The sequence below is a fragment of the Gymnoscopelus braueri genome (genome assembly GCF_963280865.1).
Source record: "Gymnoscopelus braueri genome assembly, chromosome: 2".
Classification (NCBI taxonomy): Eukaryota; Metazoa; Chordata; class Actinopteri; order Myctophiformes; family Myctophidae; genus Gymnoscopelus; species Gymnoscopelus braueri.
In genome coordinates this window covers 42,946,244-42,968,299 of record NC_137604.1, presented here as the reverse complement: position 1 = coordinate 42,968,299, position 22,056 = coordinate 42,946,244, and the positions used below count along the sequence as shown (strand labels likewise).

Here is a 22,056-nt window from a genome sequence, read left to right as displayed (position 1 = left end):
GGTGGGGAGTGTGGGGGAGAGAATGTTACTTGGATGAGCATTGAGACACACACACACGCACGCACGCACGCACGCACGCACGCACGCACGCACGCACGCACGCACGCACCAGAGTATAAGTTAAGCATTACTTACGCCTATGTCATTACATTGTTACCACAGCAACCACTGCAGATAGTTAGCAATGCCTGTCTGAATACACAAGTCCGATTTGATCACTTTCAAATAACATTGTAGGTAGTCAGTCCTAAAGATCGTATTTGAGAAAAAAAATGATTTGCCTGCAGTCTGAACAAAGCTCTAGAAACTGCTATAAAGTCAGCTGTGCTCTAGGGATCATTGACCTGAAATCAAGGTGAGAAATGTTATGAATATTTAAATAATACAAGTAGCATATTTCTACCATCTACTGCAGGCTTATTTGCATATTAATTAACTCGCTGTCAGTTTATCTGCTTTCTCTATTTCATTGTCTAGGAGGTGAAGGATAATAGTTGGCTTTCACAACGCCAAGCTATACTGCATCTGCAGAGAAACTTCAGTGAAGTTTGAAGTACTGGCAGTGCTGGCAGTGCAGTACTGGCGATACTGGCAGTGCAGTACTGGTGGCACTGGCAATGCGGTACTTGGCTGAGGAGGTGGAAGTCAGGAAATGTATCGGTCCAACGGTCCCGGAGCCTAGCTGTTCAGTCTCACAGACAGACAAACAAACAGACAAACAGACAGGGGCGAAAACATAATCTCTTGCCTTGAAGGAATGAAGGAAATCCCCTTCCTGTAGCTCCTACAGTAAAACAAAAACACACATTTCGATACAGCAGGTCAAACATCCCATGTGTTTGGCTGTACGTGGGAGCGAACTGGGAAGTGTGTGGAGCCAAAACCTCAGGTGATGCCCAAGCAGGCAAGCTAGCGATTTAGTATTGTTTGTTGTTCACAGCGGTGCTTCCTGAAAGGGTAAACAGAGACTGTTTCTTTATTGATCACATGCTCTCTGTGTCTCAGCATTATGGATGTGCTGCAATATAGACTTTCACAACAACCCATCTGTACTATCTACAGTATCCTACAGTACAATTAGAATACTATAAACTAATATATTTTTATTGTTTATTGACAAAACACATAATAGTGTTGGTTACAGTGCCTGATTATACTGATTAAGATGCTAATTAAAAATATGGAATATGGCATTTAGGGATGCATATTGATGAAAGGACTGAGCATCAAAGACTGTTTTATTTTATTTATTTTAAGATACCACCGTTGTTGCCTGTCATACGTACTGTATAGTCATACATTAGCAGGAAATTGCCTAGTTCATATTCACACTATGTCTGTAATTACTGTGAGTCAATAATGGCAGAACTCAAAGTGACGTTGGTAATTGCCTGAGAAGAGACCATTCCTATGGGAACTACAATATATTCTACGATAGATAACATGGTATGCAGACACAGGTAAAGACTCTTACAAGGATGAAAATGCTCAAACCACCAACAAATACAGTCAAAGTCTTTTCAGCTAAATGTATTAACATGGTGAAAAATCGCATAAGCCATGGATTCAAAATGTCAATCCATATTCAAATTGAAGCCTCCTTATCAGGCCACAATGTTAATTTGCAATCTATGAGGACATTTATTATTCATTATCTTTCCAGAGACCGGCGACCAAGGACATAGCGGCGGCACTGTATTTCATGCGGTCCTGGTCATATTTGCACTTCTTAACTGTTCGGTCGCGGGGTTGGCAAATTTGCTTAAAGCAACGTTCCAGAGGCTGCCAGAAATGCTAGATGAAATCCCAGCGATTCTCCATTTGCCTGCGTCTCCTTGCTTTTGCTCTCCTATGTATGTCTGTCTGTCTATCTACATACTGTATACAGTATATGCTAATTTATATTCTAGCGGTTTGGGCCACGTAGCGGCCCTAACATCTAGAGTTCGGGCCGTTATGTAGGATAGCGGCCCGAACTCTCACACACGGCTTTTTCAGTTCCAGCCCCCTCCCTGTGGAACTCACTCCCACCTCACATCAAAGCCGTCCCCACTTTTGCCGTGTTCAAAGCCTCCCTAAAAACCCACCTTTTCAGACTTGTTTTCCCCGCCTAACTCAATCCAAATCGCCCTTTCTGCTTTTTAGTCTTAGTTTAATGTTTTTGGCCTTTTAACCTTTTCACTCCAAACAAAGTTATTTATTTTGATTTGTTTTGTAAAGCGACTTTGGGTACTAAGAAAAGCGCTATATAAGTCTGATGTAGTATCATTACTATTATTATTATTATTATTATTATTATTATTATTATTATTATTATTATTATTATTATTATATATCCATATATGGGCATAGATGTGTTCCAATCTATACCAATCAACACAAATCTTTTTGGAAGCACCCTTCGCCTTGGTTGGTCGAAGTACCTCCAATATTTATTCAAGTTGTTGTTTTGTTCTAAACCAGACAGCCTTGGACTTGGCCAAAATCGATGTCAATCAATGTGCTCCAAACCCCAGGAGTTGCTGAATGATCATTGTGGGTTGTTGAGGGAAAGATGTTTTTGATAATATGTATTATACTGTAAGGCACAATGATTCTGCCTTATTTATAAAATTATGTTTCACTTCACTGGGGCAAGTGACGAAAGCTGCTCAGCCTTGATTTTTGTTATTGTTTACCAAAGGAACATTTGCTCCCACCCAAAATAGGAAGGAACACCTAAGTATTTTTTTATTCTTCCAGACATACCTGCCTTACAAGATCTAAACCCCCTCCCCTACAAAGTCCCTGGAGATGAATCCCGCTGCAGGTATTCCTTCGATACACCTGCCGTTGTGAACTTGAATAAAAGTGCAAGTCAGAAGAAAAATGCTTAGCAGAGACAAAAGAGGTTCTTACACTTTTTTGATCTGAAAGGATGAAAGGAATCCGTAAAACAACTCCATGACCGATTACCACCGATCGAGGGAGAGGATGAGTAAAAAACTAGAGCTCTTTTAAAACTCTGCAAAACAGTTCTTGTGAAATGAAGGTGGGTGTGTGCTTCTGAGCGTGTGTGTGTGTGTGTGTGTGTGTGTGTGTGTGTGTGTGTGTGTGTGTGTGTGTGTGTATAATGGATATTGCTGTCAAGACTCCAATAACACTCAGCTGTGAGGACACTGTCTGTGTGTACTGTATGGGTACATGACCTCTAGACTCGGCAGAAATTCAATATAATTGAGCATAGTGGATCTAATCCTCCAACTTTTCCCATATATCTGTTGTAGGTGCGTGCGACATTCTGACTAGTCCCGAGACACAGCTGGAGGGAACAGAGATAGCTCACAAAGACTTTTCTATAATAAAAGCCTTTGTGAGTGGGGCTTGCCACACAGACAAAGGGCCCTTTCCCACTGCATCATAGCGTGGTTCTGAGAACGGTTAATAACTGTTCCAATTGCATTTTCGTTTTTGCGCGGTTTGGCTCTGTTTGGCGCAGAATGGTTTAAACCCTGCCCAGTCGGGCAAAGATGTACATGAGTTTGGTGAGAGGAAAGTATCCCTTTGTGACATAAATACTGGAAAACATGGCAACAGTTAACATAATGTCAGCATAAAAACAAGGACGCTTTGAGCTACACAAAGTCGATTTCATGCGTTGTTGCCTTTCCAAAATGTGCTCCTGAAATTCTTAACACAACACAAGCAAGACCTGCGGTCTCTTTCACAACATAGCAGGCTAGCTTAAAATTTAACTATGTGGGTTTAATATAATCTTCACACTGAGCATGCGTTTGTAGTGTGCAGGCTGGGCGCTGTCATTAGCGTTTTCATACTTAAGTAAAATATGATTTGGCCTCACCATAAAACAGACTCATCTTGTGATTTTCCTCCTCATTCTATTCTTGGGCGGTTATTGTATCCAGCAAGAAAAAGGTGGGACCATTATGGGGCTGCACACTTTAAAGGAGAGGCCAAGGTCTCATCTAATGTTAGCAAAAATGAGCTAAAGCAAATAGGGGTGCCTGGTGGTTAAGCCAGTTAGTAAACTAAACGACAGGTTTGTTTGCGAAGACCTGAGTTTGAATCCAACTCCCATCATGACTCCCTTCTCCCTGCCATCTTTAAACTCTAATATATAAATAAAGCAACAACAAAAAACTGCATAAAATAACCCTTTAAAAATACTTAAATATAGGTTCAGAAACTAGAAATATATCATTCACATACATTTCAAAACTGAAAACAAAGCATACTGTAGATATCAAGTCACATTTAGTCCTCTGGGAAGAAAATAGTCAAACTCACTTGGCTGTTAAATCAAATCAGATCATGTGAAATCTATCTTTCATACAATCGTACAATAATGTTGCAAGATCAATCCCTCCCCTTTTCTGTTTTGTTAAGTCCAAATGAGAAGAAATGAACCTCTAAATCGAGTTTAAAGCGATCGCAGTTTTAAAATTAAAATGTCATGTTGCTCCTTTGGAAGCCCGTAATGATTTCTCTCTCTTCCATTGTCCTAGAGCCAGTCCCTTGCCTGCCTCCCTGCACACACAAAAGGGACCTTTTTCTCACCTTCAGTGCTCCAGCTATTCACATGCAATGATATCTGGAATAGATTGTGGCAGAATAAAGCACCTTTTGTCACGTTAATGTGACAATTGATTACCATTTTCTTCTAAAACAGCGGTTCTCAAACTATGGGTCGCGACCCAAAGTGGGGTCATTGGCAACCGAAAAAATAAAACAAAATGTTTTATCAAGAAACAGAAAAAGACAAAGACGCTTGACTTGACTTGACTCCTCATACACACACATAGCTCCAACCGACCGAGAACCAGCAGCAACACAGGAATTTGTTGTGCAGAATTCCAATCATTGTTGAAAATGTATGTCTCTACCATTTACCATCTCCCTTGTAAAATGTGCAAAATGGCAGCAAGAGAAGAAGGAAAAATAAATACAACAATAGGGTTTCAGCCCTTCAAGGTTGAACCCCTACAATAAGTACGTTGTCGGTGATCCCACTATAATTCATGCGTATGGTCAGATTAGATTTTCACAAAGTTCAAAGATCACTACAAGTACGTACTGTACACATTCACGCACATATAATAAACACAAACCAAGCATGATTTGAATCAAAGAGCCGAGGAGTGAGCGTAGGTCTAATCATGGATGAACTTGAAGTGGTGACAGAGCAAAGGTACCAATTAAGCAGGTTGATTTACAGTAGCCTCCATTCCACAGTGGTGAGAAGAAAAAAACACATACACACCTAATAACAGATTGCAGCCTGACAGCAATAGATGTAATTCATTAATTATAACCGATAAAAGATCAAAAAAAAGGTAAATGCCACATCCTCATAAACTCCCCAACCCTGCTTTTCACTTTTGACATTTTTACAATGAGTTATGGATATTTTATGAGAACTATCAAGTGTGAGACCATGTCAAAAGGATTCCGAACCCATTGAAGGTTAAAGATTTACCTTCCATTGATAAAACGTTTGGTTTTGTCGGCAGCCTCGTTAAACCAATGTGACACGCTGAGAGGTCTGTTTCTACTTTGTTGTACGACGATGTTGCTTGCCGAAAATAGCCGATCTACAAGCTCTTAACGCCGCAATGCAATCGCAATGTATAAATTGAGCATTACTGCTGCTCATCCCATCTGTTTTGGAAACCTGAGGATAAAACACAACACAGCAGATCTGCCTTACTCATGCCTGTTATGCCTATATGCCTATGTTAGACAGAAAGCTCCGAGTAACATAGACAGCCTCTTGGGGGGAGAATATGAGAAACCTCGAGGTGCACAAACCCTGAGGGTGAGAAACTAAAACCATTTCAACAGCATAGCAAAGGTGGTACATGTCACTGACATTCAGTAGTCCCTTCAGATTGACAATCATATGTTAGAGAAGTCATACTGTACATCAAACCCAGACCACTAGACCGCCCTCAAGGCCCCTCATTAACTTTTTGGGGAAGAATCTGAGCTTCTTCATTCAAGACTATTGGTACAGGCAAACCACAGGCTAAATTGACCCACATTTTCAATTTGACTCACCAAGTCTTAAACTATATGTCTAAACTATAATACCTTGCCTGGCCACACAAAGTCATTGGAGTGAGACTCTTTGCACATACTGTAAAATGAATGAAGGCCAGTATCGCATAGGTAGGTGCTAGAATAAAACGTCAACTATAACTACAGGCAATAGGCTTATAGAACTATTGGGCTGCTTACATTAACTTAATGCCAGAGCTCAGAATTAAAAATGGACCTTTGTTGTGGTTGAAGTATCACACAACATCACATGGTGAAAAGCCTACAGGTATGTGATGTCAAAAGCTGCGATGCAGCTAGATGAGAAATTCTGTATGCTTTCTGCAAACACTAGCTTGTTGGCTACTTGGCTCCATCTCTGAATTGAATTGTTTGGGGGGAAACATTGTTTTGTTGTTTTCTCTCACTACACAGCCTCTGAAAACTAGGTGTTTTCTCTACTTGTGTATTTGTATATTTGTACTTGTATATTGTCATACATAATGGTCCTGTTTTTGTTACCTGCCTTGGTGCTACGGATGTCAAATTAACAAATAAGTGTTTTCATGTCATTGGGTTATTATTATTCTTTCTATTGTTTAACTTTAGATAAATACTTGTGTGTAGCATTAATGCGATACAGATACAAGCAAGCAGAATCCAGTAGGTTTTGGAGTGAAAGGTGCGTGGTGGTTCGGGGGTGGTCAATCCTCACCTTGTCGGCTAGGTTTTTAAGCGCGTCCCTCAGGCCGGGGGCAGAGCGGTCCTGGGCGGTTTGCAGCAGCTGATCGGCCAGGCTGGAGATGAGAGGCTGAAGCTGGCTTATCGTGCTCAGTACTTCCTGGGCTTTGGCTGTGTGCTCTGGGGAGTAGTAGATACACTGGTACGCTGTGCTGAAGCTTTAGAGAGAGAGAGAGAGGAGAGAGAGAGAGAGAGAGAGAGAGAGAGAGAGAGAGAGAGAGAGATAGAGAGAGAGAGAGAGACAGGGAGGGGGGGGGGTAAAGACAGATGCTTTGGAAATATTGTTCTTAACTTTCATTCCAAGTAAAGCGATAATACAGCAAAACTTGAACTTAAGATGGTTGGTTTAGGTTTGGTGGTGACTGGTGAAGTGATGAGAACAAGAGAGGAAGCAGGATAGAGAAAGTCTTCGATTATTCAGGACCATTGCGTACATGTACAAAAGCTCCACTTTATTGCTGACAGCTACGAAAGGTAGGCTATGGACTCAATGACATTTTCATAGTTTCCATGGGATTTTCAAAAGCGGGTCTAAATTTAACTACAATAAATAAATACAGAGACTTAATTGGTTTCCACTGAACAAAACAGCCTCATGTTCAAGGACAGTGTTATCCTCCCGCCCATCCAGATACAGCCTGAAATCAAAGCTAAAAGAATTGTATAAGGTTGAAGGTTGGGTCGATGATAATATAGCCAGAAGCTAAGCCCACACAGTTATTTAGATCCAATCAATGTCCGCTGTCAGAGTATCCACTGCCTTAAGAGTTATGAAACACCCATTGTGGGAAAGATTCATTCATGCCAGTTCATTTCTATTCAGGGCATGTGTAATGTGATATGATTGTGAATTGTAGTGCGAGCCGAGCCCACTGTTGTCACACCGTTATTTTGTCCAATTTACAAATTGTAATGGCCCATTGATTGTGCTGGGTGAGGTGTTGGGTAATCACAAACAGGCCTCTCTTGGATCTTTTAACCATATTACCTAGTAACACAATATGGCATAATCATTCTCTGAAGGCATTAGTGAGCCCTGTTGCCAAGATCAGTTGGATGTCACTGGAGCCATGTTTTGAGTTATTTACAGGAGGCTGGGGATTCTTTCCTTTCTACTGATGCCTATGGTGTGAAATTCTGAATGTTAATTTAACTTACAGTGTGCAAATGTAGCCAAATGGACCCTTGAGGGTGCATGTCATTCTTTGTCCTCCAAATATACAACATGTTGTGAGCTTGTAGATCTGCTATTTTTACAGAACGTTCTCCTCAGAACGGGGATGCTGGGGTTCAAGTGGTTAACGTGCCCGGAGCATACAGATGTGTGTGCATATGTAACGCCCAGGATTCGAACCCTGGTCTCCTGCATGGAAAGCCAACATCTTAACCACTAGCCTGAAGGGGAATTCCCCCTTGGCCTGGGGAGATATTCGATTTTTAGTCAACAAGCCAGGGGCTCTGAGCCACTACTGCTACACATACGTATGCAAGTGTGTGTGTATGTGAGTGAGTGAGTGAGTGAGTGAGTGAGTGAGTGTGTATGTGTGTGTGTGTGTGTATATGTTTGCATATAATTGGGTGTGTGTATGCCATGAGTGTCCATCTCTGTGTTCACATTACATTTTATTGTGGTGTTGCAGCAGCATCTTTCCAGGTTTTCCCAGTGGCTGAATGCTGGCAAACTGCACCGCCGGTCCAATCAATGTCAGACCACTTATTCACCTCGTGCATAATTAATACCCCATCATTTCTGGGCAGCTATTTAAACTCAAACGCACGTGTGCGCGCGCGCGCACACACACACACACACACACACACACACACACACACACACACACACACACACACACACACACACACACACACACACACACACACACACACACACACACACACACACACACATTTGTATTACTATAGTTGTGAGGACATCAACATTTTAGGACGCCATTGAAAATAGCTGAAAATAATGAAATAGGGAAATTTCTAACCCCAACCCCCAAAACCTGACATCTAAATGTTTATCCTAACCCTAACTCCAACCTGAATCTTTTTCTATTTGTAAGCCTAACTCATTTCACTTCTCACACTGGCTATTTCACAAATTCTACTATTTACAGTACTTGTGGGGACGCTAGGTCCTCCCAAGTAGAGTAATACAAGTACAAACGCACGCACGCATCTCCGTCTGTCAATTAGTTCCTACATTCGGGGCAAATCACTCACAATCAAACGTCTTTTCAGGTAAAAGTCTCTTTCAACAACTTTTCTGCCACTGATCTTCCCTGGCATCAGGGAAAGATGGCATTTGAAGTGAGCAGACAGTGGGCAAGGCAGCAGTCATCGGCAACCCTCCCAGTAATAGGTTCAGAGAAACTTCTGTGTAGGATATAGAGCCCTGAGCCACACCCTGAGGTGTGACCGAAGAATAAAGGTGGTCTGAGAGAGAGAGCGAGAGAGCGAGCGAGAGAGCGAGAGAGAGAGAGAGAGAGTGATAGATATATAGATAGAATAGAAGGAGAGGGGTTGGAAGACAGAGAGGGAAAAATAGAGACAGAGAGGGAAAAGAGGTAAGTAGAAGGAGAGAGGTGGAGGAAAGAGAGAATCATAAAGAGACAATGACATACAGAGCGACTTGCGAGGGCATGATACTCTCATCCAGCGGTCGTGGAAATGTTCTTGTATTTGTTTTGTGTGTCTCATGAAGAAAGATGCATCCTAAGACAAATCCCCCAGTGAGAAACATCCCTACCTGATGTATAAATGAACAAATGAGGTGCACAGGGGCAGAGTGGAGGGAAGCTAGCCACTGCGCTGCTACTTTGTCGGGCTAGCTTTATTAAACTCCTGGCCTTGTCATCACAGCTAATGAGCCCCTTGGAGAACGGCCACCCACTGGCTCTGAACAAATCAAATGCCTCGCTAAAAGTGGAGGACGGACACACACACACACACACACACACACACACACACACACACACACACACACACACACACACACACACACACACACACACACACACACACACACACACACACACACACACACACACACACACACACACACACACACACACACACAGGCCAGCCAGTGTGACATATCCAGCCGTACAGAACGTACACCCAATGACCAACCTCCCAAAAGCCACCAGTCTAGCCTGTCATACTGACACGGCTGTGTCCTACCTGTCCAGCAGATGTCACTCTCTCCTCATGATCTACCCCACCCCCCATCTACGACACGTGTTACACCTCTGTTGATTGCCCATTATGTTCAACTGTGTCCTGTTAGCCCATGTGTGTAGAAAGTGAAACGTTTTTTTTTTGTTAAAAATAAAATAACAAATATTCCCATTGGAAGTGTCAAGCCGTCTCTATGCATTCAGCTGGGTAATGCACTGTATTGTTGCTTTGTGTTTTGTCCTGAGCCTCCGTACCTGCCATCCGTAACGTCTCTCATTGCTCCCAGCAGCTGTCATAAAATAATACAATAACACACGCGTACATGACGCAAGCACACACGCACGCATGCTGGGAGTCCGCACTGTGCTCTGATGTTCTATTCACTCTGTTCTCCTCTCTCTGATCTGTGTAGCGCGTCGACGATCCAAAATAGAACCGATCTCTGAAAGACGCGTCAACAGATTTTGACGCCTTTGACTTGATGCATCCAGTGTGGCTGCAGCCGCTGTAAACAATGGATGACACGCGTGTCTGATGCTTTCAGTGTTTCATGTTTGTTATGTTTTACATAAGCTTTAATCCCTGCCCTCTAGCTGCGTCTGCGTCTGCGTCTGATGCCATACCAACATACTATTTAGTAAGCTAAATTAGTATGTGAGACTTTTTAGTATGCATACTAAATTGACACTGACACTAAGCTGCTATGAATGTCCAACAATGTAGAGCGGTAACAACATACCAGAATTTACATGGCGGAAAGTGACCAAACCTCCGTTGTAACGTCAATTATACTTTAATTATACTATTAGACACAAGTAGAATGTAGTTACTTGTTGAGACATGTCCAATAAACAACCTTTAACTGCTATTCTTCTGCCTACACACACGTCATGTGAGCGAATAGGGGAAGGGGATCAACGTCACGTGATGCCTTTGTTTGACCCGGAGAAGCGTCAGCTGTCTCGGCGCGGGGTCAAACAAAGGTGCTTATTGGTCAAAAACCCGGATGATGAAACGGGAACATGTAGGCCTACTTGTATGTGTAGTACCCCAGCTTTGTCACAAGATGGGGTACTTTCCTAACATTCCGTGTGGTCTTATTAGTATGCCCGAAATGAAACGTACTATGTGTATGCACTCAAAAGTATGTTGAAAAATAGCATACTGATTAGTATGTAGCAAGTATCATGTGATTTCGTACGCAAGCCGGGTCCGATCGTCTGTCGATTATTCTGTAAGTAAGCCTGTTGAATTCTGCAATCTGTATTCATGCGTTTTATTTGACAGTCCTTGTTGAATCCTGCCTGTTTCCATGCTGTCTGTGTGATCTGTTCCTGTATTCAGCCTGTGAAATGTATCTTGTCTTACCCCATAATTCCTACCTACTCTTTCCTGCGCTTGAGTCCTGCACAAAACATACAATCTGGCACATACAATACCTTGAAATGCTAACACCACAGCCATGGCAAAGTACCAAACGTTAATAATGGAGTGCAGGAAAGAAAGAAGGCAGTAAAGTCTATTATCCAGGACAATACCACACAGTAAAATCCAGAGTGTTAATTTAACCCTTAAAGCGTAAAAGTGAGTTAAATTATCACTCAATATTTTACTGTGAAGGAGTATAAGGAAATCCAATAGGAGTGCACTGAGAGAGTGAGCTGAGGGATGGTGCGGCGGAAGACACGGAGAAGAAAGCTGAGATTCAATAACGGCCTTGTTGACACATAAGTACAAATCCAATCCCATTAGTGAGCCCATGCAGGCACTAATGAATGCGGGGACCTACCACCTGATGCTGGAGGATAGAATTGATCCCCTCTAAGGCTTGGTTCAAGGGAACTTGAATTGCCCCATCAGCAGTACTGTCAGTCCAAGCCCTCACGTGTAAGTCAAGATGGCAAACCAAGTCAAGGCATAGAGCAGCGGTTCTTAATGTTTTCTGGATCAGGGCCCACTTGAAAACCATGAAATCGTTCACGACCCACCCAATCCGACCACTTAACACGGCAGCCTATATCGGACAATCGGTAGCCCATCTGACCACTTAACTGACCTCTTAAGTGGTCAGATGGATGGGTGGAAGCGTGCATTTTCAGAGCTTTATTTATATTTTTGTTTATTTTAACACATTGGGTGCCAGAATTTTATAATAACAGAATACGTTCGGTGCCGGGAATCTCAACGTTAACCTCCATTGTGCTGTTTAAAGCTGTAGACTCCATGACGAGCAATCCATGAAAAAAAAAGCATGCATTTTACCCGATGGTGCTGGCTAACGGCTGGAACGATAACATCTCTCACGCGAGTAACAATGGCGGAGCGATCGCGGATGCAAAATGAGTTGTTTTCCCCATAGAAAAAAGTTTCAGAGTTATAGGCGTTTTAGAGAAGGAAATAGACCGGAAGCGGATGGGGAGCCATGTTTTTGACATGGTGATGCATCTGGCCTATCCTTCTCAGAATCACCTAGGGTGATCCCAGAGCTGCTCTAGCCCCTCCCGCATGGAAATAAACAAAAAAAATAAAAAGATAAAACTCACGTATTTATACGTTTTTTAGGAAAGTTGGCACTCCACGGGCGTATTTGCAAAACCGTACCGGTACGGTTTTGGCACTCAATGTGTTAATGATCAATTCATTGATTATGTTCTGTCTTGGATCGATGGAACCAACGTAGTGTACTTGAAGTGCTTATTTATTGGTATCACTATGATACTATGTTTTAAATATTAATGTCATATTATCATTTAAAGCAGTGGTTTTCAACCAGTGGTCCTTGAGGAGTTTCCAGGTGGTCCCCAGCTAAATGATGGAAAGTTGGTAACCAAATGAACCCTTATAGATCTTTAACTCTTGAGAGCGTAAAATGAAACCAAATGGACCCATAAGGGTCCATTTCAAATGCCGAATAAATAATGGACCTTGATATGAAAAAGGTTGAAAAACACTGATTCAAAGCTTAGTGTTTTGCCACTTATTTGGGAGCCCACTTGCAATACCCTCTCGCGGCCAACCAGTGGGCCCCAGCCCACAGGTTGAGAACCACAGGTATAGACAGCATAATAAACCCCTACCCTTGAACGAGCTTGTGAAGAAAAGCACAGAGATGGGAAAGGTGCACATTTGAACAGACTCCAATTCATCCGCTGAATAGTTAGTATGTCAGGGAACTCGTCACTTCAGTGGTGCTTGCTTTATAGAAATGGAAGGTTACAAAGACATACTGTAAGAGTTGCAACTCAATTATAAGTACTCAAATCTGTAATTAATTTCCCTCAAGGTGGCCGTCAGTTTATGCTCGCATCACTCTCGTCTCCAGCAAGATTTATCGGACTAATTTGTATATCCTGTTACATAATAAGGGGTATTTTACGGGAGGTCATGCTACGTTTCTCCTAAGCTTATTAAGGTAAATTCATGACAATTGTAGTTGATGAAAACTGAATGAACTATTCAAATCTTAATTAAGTTCCCTCAAAATGGTTGTCAGTTTAGATTTGCATCACACTCAAGCAAGATACAGTATTTTGTGTCTTTTTTTAAATAATTGTTCTTATCCCACGATTTTACCCACCATTTTTCACCCAGTGCCAATTGTCTAAGCGATCCTGGGCGCTACACTCCCCCCGCCAGCCTAGGGAGCCCAGAGCCGAGCTCATGCCTCCTTCAATGCTACAGTATGTCTAACTAATTTATATAATTATTTTTCTTAATAAGGGGTAATTTATGGGAGGTCTAAGTATGTCGTTCTGAATCTCTTATTATGTATTACAGAGGACTGTATGGATCTCCTTCGGATAAAAGTATCCATTAAATGGCATTCACAGCATTATACTAGATAGACAATTTCCTAGGAAACAGTATTTCAGACTACAGCATCTGAATCAAGGTTTGGGTACTTCTGTAGTCTAACATTCAAACGTTCAGAAGTGCATGTATAAATCTAATCACTACTCATGAAGAGCATGAAAGTTGTATCATAGCTACATAATCTATGCATATCATTCAAGTTCAATATTTATTATGCTATTCACATTTGGCCAAATAAGAAGTATACCTTCACCAACTATTCAACATGGCCATGCAGTTCGTCAATGTGGGAGCGATAACAAATTACAAACTGTGTGCAACTTTAACCACACCTTCGCTTCTCATTGCAATTACAAAGACACCTGGAAGTCACTGTATCTAGGGTATGTGTTGGCAGCAGACATGGTCTGCTTTGAAGATAGACCAGAAAAGAGTGGAACAAAATGATCAAGAATAGCCAATACATATTTGCTCAGATTTGACATTGCTGATAGACTTTGCATGCATAAATAGAAAAAATATAATAAGGTTGCAGCATCTCTCCCTCTCCCCCCACTTGTTCTGTCTAGAAGGCACACAATGCTGTGCGTAACAGCATTCCTCCCATTTGACAATTATATGCAGAAATATTGTGATGGGAATATATCATTCTCGCAGTTATTGCAGGGAGGGAATTGCCTCAATTTGTGTTAATTCTTGCAATCGCAAAATCCTAGGGACTGATTATTGTATTCACATGTAGCACACAACCACCAGGGGTTTACAAATGAATGAAGGGAGGCTGTCTGGGTTGAAACATGTTTTTGTAGCTGAAATCAGATCATGACCTGAAGTGAAACTGTTTAACCTAAGAAGTCACCACAAATCCCTCAAAGTAAATCAATGGGAGCAAAATGTGTATTGGTATGTTTATGTATGATTGTAATACATGCAAGTTGATCATACAGTATGATGTCATTCCATATGAAGGTAAACGTCACACATGGTGTTCATTTGCAATTGACACCTTCACGTTTAGCCACTGCGAAAAGGTATGAATTACTTGGCTATTCTACTGTTTGTAGTCAGAACACATCATACTAACTCAAGTAGCCTATAGATCAGGCTTTACAGATTTGAAGAAATGGAGAGACCACTCCAAATATGTCTCAAATCAGCATCTGTACATGATGGCAATCCTTCCATGTGCCTGTCAAATCTAAAATTCCAGCACGAGCACACTTCATGCAACTTAATGAGATACTGATGAGGTGATCACCTGAATCTTATGTACGGAGGAAAAGTAGAAAAAACACTGCAGTGGTCATCATCACTATACTCTGGCAATAGGACAAGCTGGAGGGAAACACTGTGATACAATACCTTGAAGAAATCAGTGTTATTCCATCAAATGTTGATTTATGAACACTTCCTAAGTTAAAATATTTGTGTTGAGTTATTTAAAAATGAATAAGAACTTGTTTTCTTTGTATTATTCAAGGTATGAAAACACACCTTTACAGTATTGACCAGTACAGCATTTTTCTGCAAATAATTGTTTTCACAGTGTAGTTTTGTCAGTAGTAGTTTATACTACAATAAAACAAAAATGTACATATGAATAGTTAACCAGACAAATTATATTTTTATCTGGTTGTCTTTGGTTGTCCGGTTTCTTTTTTTCCAGAACCACAACGGTATATCACTTTTCAGTATATGTATAATGCTGTTTCTTGACGATTCAACACAACATGCACAGGTACATGAAGCATTATGGCAAATTAGTGAAACCATTTGTCTTTAGTGCAGGTTAGGTAGAAATTAACCTCATTATTATACTAGCAATACCACGCAAGTGCAATTTCACTTCAGTATGATAAATGGAGATCCATTATTTGATAAACTTGACACCTAGACTTACAAAATTATTGCTGACATGAAAGTAAACCTTACAATGTACTATTACTAAGTAACAAAGAACTTTATCAACAAAATACCCAACTTCCTTTTTTTTCTCTTCCTCAAACCCTGGCAGCCCATGTACAGAAATAATTGTACAATTGACAAGAATTCTCTTATCACCAGTGGTAGCTCCGGAACGCTGCTGCTTTTCATTCTAGCCATTATCTAACCAGGGACTAATTTAGACCTAGGACACCAGGTGAATGCAATTAACTACTTCATAGAAAAGTACCATTAATCTAGGTCCCCAGGACCAGTGTTGGAGCCATGTAACCACCAAATCCCTTTGCTTTCGGTTTAAGGAAATACCCCTGAAATCAAAGCTAGAAAAAAGGTTTATCTGGAGGGAGTTTCTAGCAAATATTTGGACATCCATCCTTACCACCTCAGTTGATAATGACTTAACCCACTTGCTAATTCTTAAAGTAGGCCACAGATTTCCCTGCATCCCTCTCGTGTGCACACAGTTTATTCATCTGCGCATGAGCCTGTCTCGTATTTTGCTAGGGCACATTTCACACAAGCAAACAGAGACAGGGGTTCTACGAAAAAAAACACTCTCCCCTCAGACGTGACTTCTCCAGTGATGATTCAAGGGCAGCAATCTATCTTGAGTCGTGAGTGAGTGTACAAGTCCAGTCATTAGCAGACATTTACTAAAACTAGCAACAACAGCGACTAGCACAAACTTCCTCCCTTGTTTCTTCCCCCCCCCCCTTCTTAATCCTAAATGATCAATAGGAATTGGTTTTGACAGTAATGAGAGAGGGAGAGAGGAGAAGTGAGCTCGGTGGGGCCCGGTGGTCTAATTAAGCCAGCGTCTCTGCCGTTCGGCTAATTAATAGCGGAGAGGGGAAATTAATGTAGTGCTCCTGGCCTGCTGCTGACAAGCTGCGGGGGCAAAATGCGGCGACGTCAGCAGCACGGCCCCGCGGCACCCCAGGTGACTGCCAACGCCTCCTTCGTCATTTAGACAGCTGCGGCGGACTGCTACAGACGCTAGGACCAGTGTTGCCAGATTTTGCAAGAGAAATAAGCAACCAGGTCTACGCGAAAACAAGCCCAAAAGAAGCGACTATATCAGTTTAACCACTTTAAACCCAGTGGTGTGTTCTACACTATATACGTAGTATGACTTGCAGATTTTTGGGGGAAAAAACGTAGCCCTCTACTAGCAAATTTTCATCCATTGATCACGCGCCAGCGTAACTAGAGGTTACGAATGTAACCCCGGTTTTAGTAGGTTCGGAGTTTACTACTCACTATGGGATATCAGCGCCCTCAGGCGATGAGACAGAGCAACACACACGCTCCCGGTGCCAATACTGATTGGCTAAGGGTATGTCACGAGTCCGGAAGACCCGGGAGTATAAAGCTCCCTCGTGACGTAGGCTCTTCCTCTTAACATTCTCCTCTCTGCATGCCAAATGCGCACAGAAAGGGGTGTCTGGTGAGTAGTAAACTCCGAACCTACTAAAACCGGGGTTACATTCGTAACCTCTAGTTTTACCACGGTTCTCCGTTTACTACTCACTATGGGATTCATAAACCCCCCTTGAGGTAATGAGCCACACAACCCTGACAACCCCGCACGCCCCTCAGCTCCTAGGTCACGTCCCCCCCGGACGTGACCTAAGACCCCCAGGCCATAGGTCCACGACCTCACGGCCCCTGGGCGCCCCCCCAGCCCACCGGGCTGGGGTGCGGGATAGATAACAAGAGTAGGCCCTTACAGACTCTAGAGTCTGCCTTATTCACTAACAGGCAGACACAGTCCGCCTCATAATAATGAGGAGCAGGGCCCTATCCCCAAGACACAGCCCTGCTGGTCCCAAGGAAACCTAAAGAGGAAGTCGGAAGATACGGAGAAAAGGCCCCAAGCCTACTCCCTATCCTCCACTGACCTGGAGGCAGCAGCCACACCCAGGACAGCGTGCGCCATTGATGACACCGCCACGTCCAGACTGTAAAAGGCCGCAAAAGTCGACGGTGACGACCAATTTGCAGCCGCACAAATCTCCTGGATCGAAGCTCCCTTGTAGAGAGCCCAGGACGTAGCCATGCCTCTAGTAGAGTGGGCCCTCAGACCCCCCGGGACAGGGACACCACTACTCACATAAGCCAGCTTAATGGCATCACGGATCCATCTAGAAAGCGTCGCTTTGGTGACCGCCTTCCTCTGAACCCCCACGCCAAAAGAGACAAAGAGTTGTGTCGATGAGCGACTGGCCGCCGTCCTCTGGCAATAGAGCTTCAAGGCTCTCACCGGGCAGAGGCAATGTAACCGCCTGTCCTCCGCCGAAGCGAAGGGAGGCGGATGAAAAGCCACCAATTCAACCGGATCTGGGGCCACCACCCCGGTCTTTGTAACGAACGCCAGGTTTGGTTTAAGCAAAACCCTCCTGTCGTTGTTCAGAAAATTCATGCACTCCGGGCTCACCGAGAGCGCATGCAAGTCACTGACCCGTTTAGCCGTGGACAGGGCCACCAAAAGGACCGTTTTTAGACTAATGACCTTCAGGGCCATAGACTCAAAAGGCTCGAACGGGTGACGGCACAGTGCCTCCAGCACCACCGTCAAATCCCAGACTGGGAACAGTGGCCTGTTGACCGGTCTAGCTCTTCTGGCGCCGTTCATAAATCGGCGCACGAAGTTATGCTGACCCACCGTCTTGCCATCGTCGAAACCTAGGTGGCAAGCCGAAATGGCAGCCAAATATACTTTCACCGTCGAGAAGGATAAACCCTGATTTAGCCTTCCCTGTAGAAAAGTAAGAATGCTGCCCACCGGGGCCTGGACAGCCACCACCACTGGTGACTGCTCCAGACACCAAGATGCGAACATATTCCATCTGACCTCGTAAGCTTCCCTTGTGGACATGGCCCTCGCACCCTGGATGGTAGCCACCACGTCAGGGGGGAAGCCACATGAATTCAAATTCGCCCTCTCACGGGCCAAACCCATAGGTCTAGGTCCTGAGGGCGCTCGTGGAACAGCTCGTTCCCTCCCTGCCTCACCAGGTCTGCCCTGGGAGGGAGGGGCAGAGGCGTATCGTAAAGGAGCGGAGCTATCTCCGACCTCCACGTGCCCCATGCTGGAGCCACCAGCAACACCGACAACCCCTGGAGCCTGACCCTCTCCAAGGTGGGGAGGATCAACTCCATTGGCGGGAAGGCATAAAGCAGTTCGCTCGGCCAACTGTGTGCCAAGGCGTCCATGCCCATGGAACGGTCCCCCCTCTTCACTGAGAAGAACCGATAACACTTCGCGTTCTCTTCGGAGGCAAACAAATCGACCCGTGGGTGACCGAATCTGCGCCAGATATCCTTCGCCACTACCGGGTGGAGTGACCATTCCCCGTACCGGAGACCGCCCCTGGACAGCAAGTCCGCTCCGAAGTTCAGGAGGCCCGGTACATGAGACGCCCGTATGGACGCGAGCCGTGACTCGCACCAAAACGTTATCTTGCGTGCTAGACCATCCAACACCAGGGAGGTCAAGCCTCCCTGCTTGTTGATAAAACACATGGTTGTCGTATTGTCCGTTCTGACCGCGACATGACAACCCAAGATCTGTGCCTCGAAATGTTTCAGAGCGAGGAAAACCGCCAGCAGTTCCAGGTAGTTGATGTGAGCCGACTGCAGTGTCGGATCCCACAGTCCCCTGGTCCACCTGCCCTCGTGGACGGCACCCCACCCAGTCAAACTGGCGTCCGTGGTGATGACTTTCCACGAAATCACAGCTCCTATACTGACCCCCTGGGACAGAAAGGCTGCCAGTGACCATGGTCTGAGTGCCTCCACACACCATGGAGACACCACCACAAGCCGACGACCTGAGGTGGGTGGGATCCGAAGGGCCCTCAGCCACCTCTGAGCGGGTCTCATGTAGAGCCTGCCTAAGCGGATTAAGTGAATGGCTGAGGCCATGAGACCTACTGCTTGCATGCATTGTTTGTAAGTAACCTTCCGCCCCAGGCGGAAAGATCTCACACAAGCCAAAACGCTGTCTGTCCTCTCCTTGGATAGACGTGCCCTGAGCGTGTTCGAGTCCAGCGAGATTCCCAGGAAGGTGGCCCGCTGGGACGGAACCAAAACGCTCTTCTTGACGTTGATTGTGAAACCCAGTGACGTCAGATGGGAGATGGCCACGGCCGTGTGCCGTGCCACCTCCTCCTCCGAGCCTGCGGCTATCAACCAGTCGTCGATGTAGGTCGACAGACGGATTCCCTGTCTCCGTAGTGGAGCAATGGCCGCGTTGGTACACTTCACAAACACCCGTGGGCTCAACGACATACCAAAAGGGAGAACCATGTACTCGTACACTTCCCCTTCGAAGCCGAAGCGCAGGAATTTTCTGTGCGGGGGATAAATTGGGATGTGGAAGTAAGCATCTTTCAGATCGATACTTGTCCACCAGTCGCCCTGACGCACCGTGCGTAATAACTTCACGGTCGTTAGCATTTGAAAATGAAAAACCTCCAGGAACCTGTTGAGTCCCTTCAGATTCAATATGGGTCTTACGCCCCCCCCTTTCTTTTTCACCAGAAAATATTCCGAATAGAACCCCAGACGGTTCTGATCCGGAGATAATTTCTTTATCGCGCCCTTGTCTAGAAGGGAGGCTACCTCCTCTCTTAAGGTTTTGGCCGCTTGGCCCGACGCTCGAGTGTACAATACCTTGTCTGTCATGGGCGGCTTCCTGGCAAACTGCAGTCTGTAACCCTTGTGAACGGTGCGCAGCACCCAAGGGGACGGCTTGCAAAGTTTCCATTGATCCAAGCATTGAGCGAGAGGCTTGTTGCTGGATGCTGCCGTCGTTAGTTTCACTGGTCGTGAAACCGTGACCATGGGAACCGGAGACGCTAAAACTCTGCTCAGCGGAGCTACAGCTGTGGAGCTCGCTAGAGACAAAGGAGGTCGCGTCGATCCTGACGTTCTGCGTGAAGAGATCACGTGGCCTAGTGCGGAAGTGTTCCACACTATCCCCTTGTTGCCTACAAGGTCCGCCGCCATCTTGTCTAGGCCCCTCGGCCTGACTAAAGGAAGCGACGGATCCGCCTCTACTGACGGAGGCACTCTGTTGCCCTCCAGAGGCTGGCGTGACACGGTGCACGGCAGGCTGTAAACATTGGGGTGACCCTCGGCCCGCGCCGCCATTTTGTAAACCTTCCTTTTCACAGTGGGCCTCTGGCGCCCTCTGCTGGATGGATGGTAAAAATGGAAATTTTGGCGTGACCCTTGTACATTGGCGTTTAGAATTAGCAATGGATTTAATACCTTTGTCTTGTTCATAGCATGCACAATATTCATCCCAGCAGCGCTTGGACAGTCTCCAAAGGGACTGTCCAAGCGCTGTGGGCTTATGGTTGGAGGGCATTGATACGGAGGGGCCCCCCCAAGGGGGGTCCCTCCGCATCGCCGCTCTGAGGCGGGTGAAAGAATGAGAGGTTTTGTATTTTCCAGAACATTTATTTGAAACACACTTGACACACAAACACCCTGGCAAACAACATGTGGACAAGTTAAAACAGCAGAGGCCTGGCTCTGTAACACTGTTACTTTCTGTCGCTTGTTTTCCGTCGGGGCCATGAAAAGGCCAAGTCTTTTTCCCGAGGTGACCAGGGGGGCTAATCCCCCCCCACTCCATCCGTGTGGATGTGGGGGGGGCAGCCGAACAACCGGTAACACCGGGGGGCAAATGTCAAACACGCTGCCCGCGACCACGTCCTCTCCCGCCGCCGCGTCGAGTGGATCTGGGGGAAGAAGGGGGAGGGGGGGAGCGGAGGTCCTTGCGACGGACGTCGCCGACTCCCAGCGACATGGGCCCTTCCACTCTGGTGGGACGGGCTGAGGAGTTGCGGGAGCTGCCGCTGGCGCTGGATTGGCGAGGCGAGGAGAGTCTCCCCCTTAAGGCAGACCTCTCCTGGCGGGGTCTGCCAGGTTGGGGAGACCTCGGGGCCAAAAGACCCGCCGCTGCCTCTTTCCGGGCCCTCGCCGACTCCGTGGAGTCCTTCAGGTACTTTTCTGCCCCGCAGAAGAGGTTACCTGCTGTGAGTGGAAGGGCCAGCAGCTTCTTTTTTGCGTCGATTTTCTGCGCGACTTTTGTGAAGGTGGCGAGGTCGAGCCACCGCACCCTCTCGATGGTCGCGCAGTCGTCCAACACCCGGCCGGTCCAATTAATGGTGTGTTGGGTGCAGGAGATGGTGAGCTGGTTCAAGCGATGCAGCTCCTTCGCGTCATCGCCCCATTTTTCCTTCAGCTCCGCGAGCCGCACGGCAGAGGAGCCCTGGAGGATGGTGACGGCGTTGAGGGTCTTTGCGACCTGTCCGGCCGCGGCGT

The 22,056-nt window shown here is 45.2% G+C and overlaps 1 protein-coding gene across 1 annotated transcript in view; it reads right to left on the bottom strand.

The window, feature by feature from the left end:
- The window catches only part of inpp4b (inositol polyphosphate-4-phosphatase type II B), a 234,877-nt gene that overhangs the window by 39,054 nt on the left and 173,767 nt on the right, over positions 1-22,056 (bottom strand). Inside the window, 1 exon segment of the mRNA XM_080456329.1 lies at positions 6,752-6,935. Within this exon segment, the coding sequence (XP_080312455.1) occupies positions 6,752-6,935 (184 nt within the window).